We start from the raw sequence: 5,015 nt of genomic DNA on the forward strand, positions 1-5,015 counted from the left end.
AAACACATGTAGACTGGTTGGGCAAACTCCCATGCACCCTCAAGTTTGTTGGGAGGAATAAGATCAAAATGTTCCCACACAGGGGAGGACATCCTCCTCTTCTTAGCTGGCTCCATTCTCTCCTGACTTTCTCTCCTCACTCTCAGAAACCTCCAAACTCTCACTAACCGCAACTCTCCATCAAACACCCACATTTTGAATGAAGTCTGAGGGGTTTATATCGCTGTCATAGCTCGCGGCAAAGTTCAAACCACTTCATGAACCAGTCACGTGGTACAGCGAGGCTTCGGACGTCATCATTTTCAGCTCCTCCCATAAATGAAGCAAGCCTCGATACGCGCATCGCGGAAACGCCCTCTCCATTACTCGACACACGCTTCGAAGCCTCGATACAAAACGTCCCATCACTAGGAAATGCCAACAGACTCAGAACAAACTAAGAGTCAGATCGGCAGAAACAGAGATCACGGACATGTCTGCTGTAACTGCAACGCTCTGCTCCACGCTGATGTTTGTCGTGTTCGTCTCTGCAGGTGAGGTTTACCTGTTTTAAGCCCAAATATATCTGACGCTGACATAAAGACGATTAAATAGCACGCGCAGTAGTGAAGTGCGGGTCGATCCTGAAATATCGATTCCTCCGATACCAATCATTTATGTTCTAGAATCGATTCTCACATTAAAATATCGATATTTTAGTAATTTAGGGTACATTTGTAGTTTATCATTAACAGGAACACAGTGGGAAGAAGCTATAACATTCGGATTGTCTACATTCAAAGGAACTACTTCCTCTTCCGCCTCTCATAGTCATGTGCGAAATATGGCTGTATAAATGTATGGCTGATATGGCCAATATTATAGTTATTATATTAATCATTCTAAGTTATTACAGCAGTGAGTTTGAACTCTCAAATCAAATCACTTCTGTTGTCACATCACATGTGCAGGTACACTGGTACAGCACATGTGCGTGAACTCTGTGTCAAACACTGAGCTTCAGTAAAGACTCAAGTTGCAGTTATTATGTCCTATCACCTTAAATCTTCACTCGAAGACACTCAAGTATCTGTGACAGTGTATATGTAGGTGTATTATATTTAACCTCCTAAGACCCGAACTCTTCCATGACATGCATTTTTAATTTCTCTTTGATATCTGGGCACATTGAGGTCTGATGAATGTAAAAGCAGAGAATTATCAGATTTTTTTTTCACCTTATTTTTGTTTTTAAGAACAATAAGAGCCACGTATGAGGATATTCGTTTAAAATATTTGACAGAACAGTGGCAGTATAACGTCCTGGTACGTGGATATCAGGCCCATGCAGAGCAAAATTGAGTATTTTGGTCTAAATAACCCAAAATGTGATGTCCACATATGTGGACGGCAGGTCCTAGGAGGATAAGAGACAAATGTGCCTTCAGTATGTTGGCATTACTAAATTTGGCTCAATGCTTACATATATGTGTAAAAAGCAAACGTACGAGCTGTGATAACTGTTTCTGATAGAATGAAGAGTAGACTGATATATGAAATATTCCTTTATTGGGTGAGAAAATCAGACCATGTCATAACTGCTGTAAGTCACACAGAATAGATATCAGAGCCTTAAACAGGCTGACTTCTGCTAAATGGGTCAAACTGGGCAGAAAGTCTACAAACACATAACATCCTTATAGAATATGATGTAACACTATAGATCAACTTACCTCAGATTATATAAAGCATATAAACAATTACAGCAATATGATGCAACAAACACAGCAGCTACTGATCCAAAATACTCAAAGCTTCATAGAACTGAAACAAACATTGATTTTTATATGCAGCTACAAAGCTTCTTGTTCAGTGTATACAAACAGCTGTAGCTCCATAAAGGCAGCATGCAGAGACTCACAGTGTCTTATAATGAGAGGCTGCTTTCTCTCACACATTATGTTCACTTATTATCAGCACATGTTGTTGTTCTGTGGAAGCTAACATCTTGTAGTTTCTGACACTTTGCATGTTTAGCATGAAGCTAAAATTCCCCCTCAGTGGGTCACTGGTGACCTGCTGGATGTTCAGAGGTTCATTAAATCCAACATGACTAAAAACTCAAATGTCAAAGGAAATAAACAAAATATTTAAAGTCAATCATTCTGATCATAGTTGTACTTTGACCTTTAACCTCTCTGCTCTGTGTTGTTTCCTCTTTCAGACCAGAAAAACATCACAGCTGAGTCTGGACAGGACGTCACTCTGACATGTCGAGCTCCAAACAACAACATCACAGCTGTGCACTGGAAGAACGCTGACCTGAAGCCAGAATATGTGCTTTTGTACCAGGCTGGTCTCTCTGATTCAACACACCTGCATCCATCTTTTAAGAACCGGGTGGATCTGCAGGACAGACAGATGAAGGATGGAGACGTGTCTTTGATTCTGAAGAACGTGACGATTAATGACACTGGAACATACGAGTGTCATGTGTTCATGGCAGAAACAGACTCATTGAAGATTCCCAGCATCATCCACCTGGCTGTTGTTCCTCCAGGTGAGTGAATAGAGTTGAGTGTGTGTGTGATCAGAGGTGAAGCTGCTTCCTGGTTGTTGATGTGTGTTTGTTGTATGGATGAGCTGGTGGATGTCAGAGGTAGACAGATGTTTCTCCAGCTGTTGTCTTTGTGGCTGTTTGTTTGTTTGTTTTTTACTTACGGTACAGAGTCATTAATGTCTGAGCGAACTATGTTACTTCCTGTGTCAGACTCTCTTTTTACCTGGTTAAATCACCATGGTGACTAATGTTAAAAACATAACCTGGTCATGTCCAGCATGTGTTCAGTGTGATGTCGATTCTCTGCTGGGGGAAAATGTTTCATATGTGCAGCTTTTTAAACCGTATCTCACTAAAACCACTGAGTGTAACATCAGACTCACAGAGTTTTAATTTAGTGATGTGTAAACCGTGTAAATGTTTCGTACTGGATTCTAATCTATTGCCCAGGCTGCTGACGTTAAAGCTACTAGAGGATAAATTATAAGCTTCATCAGGATATTTATCCCCAAGAATACATTTTAAATCCAATTAATTTCATTTGATCAGCTGACACCTCACACCTGTTTCTCACCTGCAGGTCCGACAGGAGGACACACAGAGGACGGAGGGAAGGAGGATGGAGGAAAGGAAGGCAGAGGGGAGGAGGATGGACCTGTTGGATTGGCAGTTTCTGCTGCGTTTCTTTGTGCCGCTGTGCTTCTTGTTGTCTGTGTTGTTAGGTTTTGGATACAAAGACGACTTCAATCTAAGACTTACGATGATCCAGAGATCACACAGCCTCTTACGTCTGCGCAGGAGGACAGTTACACAGATGACCTGAAGATAAGTTAGAAATGAACCATCGTTAACATCCAGGTTAATTTCATTCAAATTAACTTTAAATTGAGCAGTTTTTTTGTGTTGGTTTAAAATATCAACCTCGTGTGGCCTTTTCTTCTTTAACTGCAGCACAGTGTGAAAAAGTTTGTATAACAAGCTTGTTTTAGGTGCTGTTATGAAACTAAAAATTCATGCAGCTGAACTGTAGATGTTTCTCTCTGACTCTGAACTGTGAACCTCGCCAGCTTCTATTCAGCTCCTGATGCAGGAAGATGAAGTGAACAATGTAAATGTCCTTAATGTGTCTTCATCTCTATGTCTCATCTTTACATTTATACCTGTGTAATGTTGTTTTTTATTATGGGTGTTTTTGTAACGTACAGAGGTGAAAGGTTTTCTTTATGTTCTTGCAGTTATGAAATTATGATCTTTATCTGTTTTGTGAACAGACTTCTGATTGGCTGTTTCATGTGATGAACCAGAAATAAATGATTCATGGTGATGTTGTTCGTCTGCTGCAGATTTCAGGCCTGACACGTCTTCTTTTCACCTCCACATGCACATCATGCTGCATTACACCAACATGCAAGTTGTTAGCTTGAGGATCACCTTGTAGCAAAAAAGCTATTTTATAACTGTACAGAATGGTGTTCATCAGTTTAATGCTGGATTGTGTTGCTGCACTAATCCTCAGTCAGAAGCCGTACATGCACCAGAACGTTTGTTTTGTATGCAATGTGACGGTGAATGAGGAGCAGACATTAAATGTTGTTTTTACAGCTCCAAATGTCAACAACAGTCACCTCAAGGTGCTTTATATTGTAAGGTCGACTCTACAATAATACATGATGTGGTTTGTGAAAAAGAAACATAATTGGCCTAAAACACTCACATAACAATCTTATAAAGTTTCATCACCCTGATTTTGTAAGCAAGCAAAAACTGCATGGTGCATTAAGGATTCTGAACAATTCCTAAATGCACCACGAGATGGCAGTCCAACACAAAGAGTAACACTTCACAATGTAACGCCTGTTTACCACAGCTACAAGAAGTTCAGACATGGAAATGAACTACTAAAGCAGGGGTGTCCAACTCCAGACCGGTAGAGCCGCTGTCCTGCAGGTTGTAGAGCTCACCCTGGGTCACCACACCTGAATCAAATGATTAGGTCATCACCAGGCCTCTGAAGAACTTCAAGACATGTTGAGGAGGTCATTTAGCCATTTAAATCTGCTGTGTTGGATCAAGGACACATCTAAAACCTGCAGGACACCGGCCCCTGAGGCCTGGAGTTCGACACGCCTGAACAAGTGCAGACACTATCAAGCCGACTACTGAGCCACGGTTACATTTTGAGAAGAAGAAAAAAACTCAACGGATAGATTACTCTAATCTGTGTGATTGCGTCCTGCTGTACCACTGATCATATTGATATCTGAACCTGTAACCAGTGATGTCCTTGCATCCATTTTGTTATAGTTTTTGATACACAAATTTACATCAGTTTGTTCTGAACAAACAAAGTTTACATCTGTTCAAAGTTTGGATGCCGATGATAATGTGGTGATTATGTGCTATAATATATATAATACACATATACTTCTCTGTTGCCAAATCCAGTTGACAAGAATATTATATTAGGTTATCTAAT

At 40.5% G+C, this 5,015-nt stretch overlaps 1 protein-coding gene across 1 annotated transcript; it reads left to right on the forward strand.

Annotated features, from left to right (window-relative positions):
* The first annotated feature begins 310 nt into the window (after nucleotides 1–310).
* On the forward strand, nucleotides 311–3,887 carry LOC308410993 (uncharacterized protein). Its single transcript, XM_080904675.1, has 3 exons — nucleotides 311–533; nucleotides 2,204–2,539; nucleotides 3,120–3,887. Exons 1-3 carry the CDS (start codon nucleotides 473–475, stop codon nucleotides 3,371–3,373), a joined length of 651 nt encoding a protein of 216 aa, XP_080760801.1. The 5' UTR covers nucleotides 311–472; the 3' UTR covers nucleotides 3,374–3,887.
* The last annotated feature ends 1,128 nt before the right edge of the window (nucleotides 3,888–5,015 follow it).

Source organism: Rhamphochromis sp. 'chilingali', assembly GCF_963969265.1.
Source record: "Rhamphochromis sp. 'chilingali' genome assembly, chromosome: 1".
NCBI classification, from domain to species: domain Eukaryota; kingdom Metazoa; phylum Chordata; class Actinopteri; order Cichliformes; family Cichlidae; genus Rhamphochromis; species Rhamphochromis sp. 'chilingali'.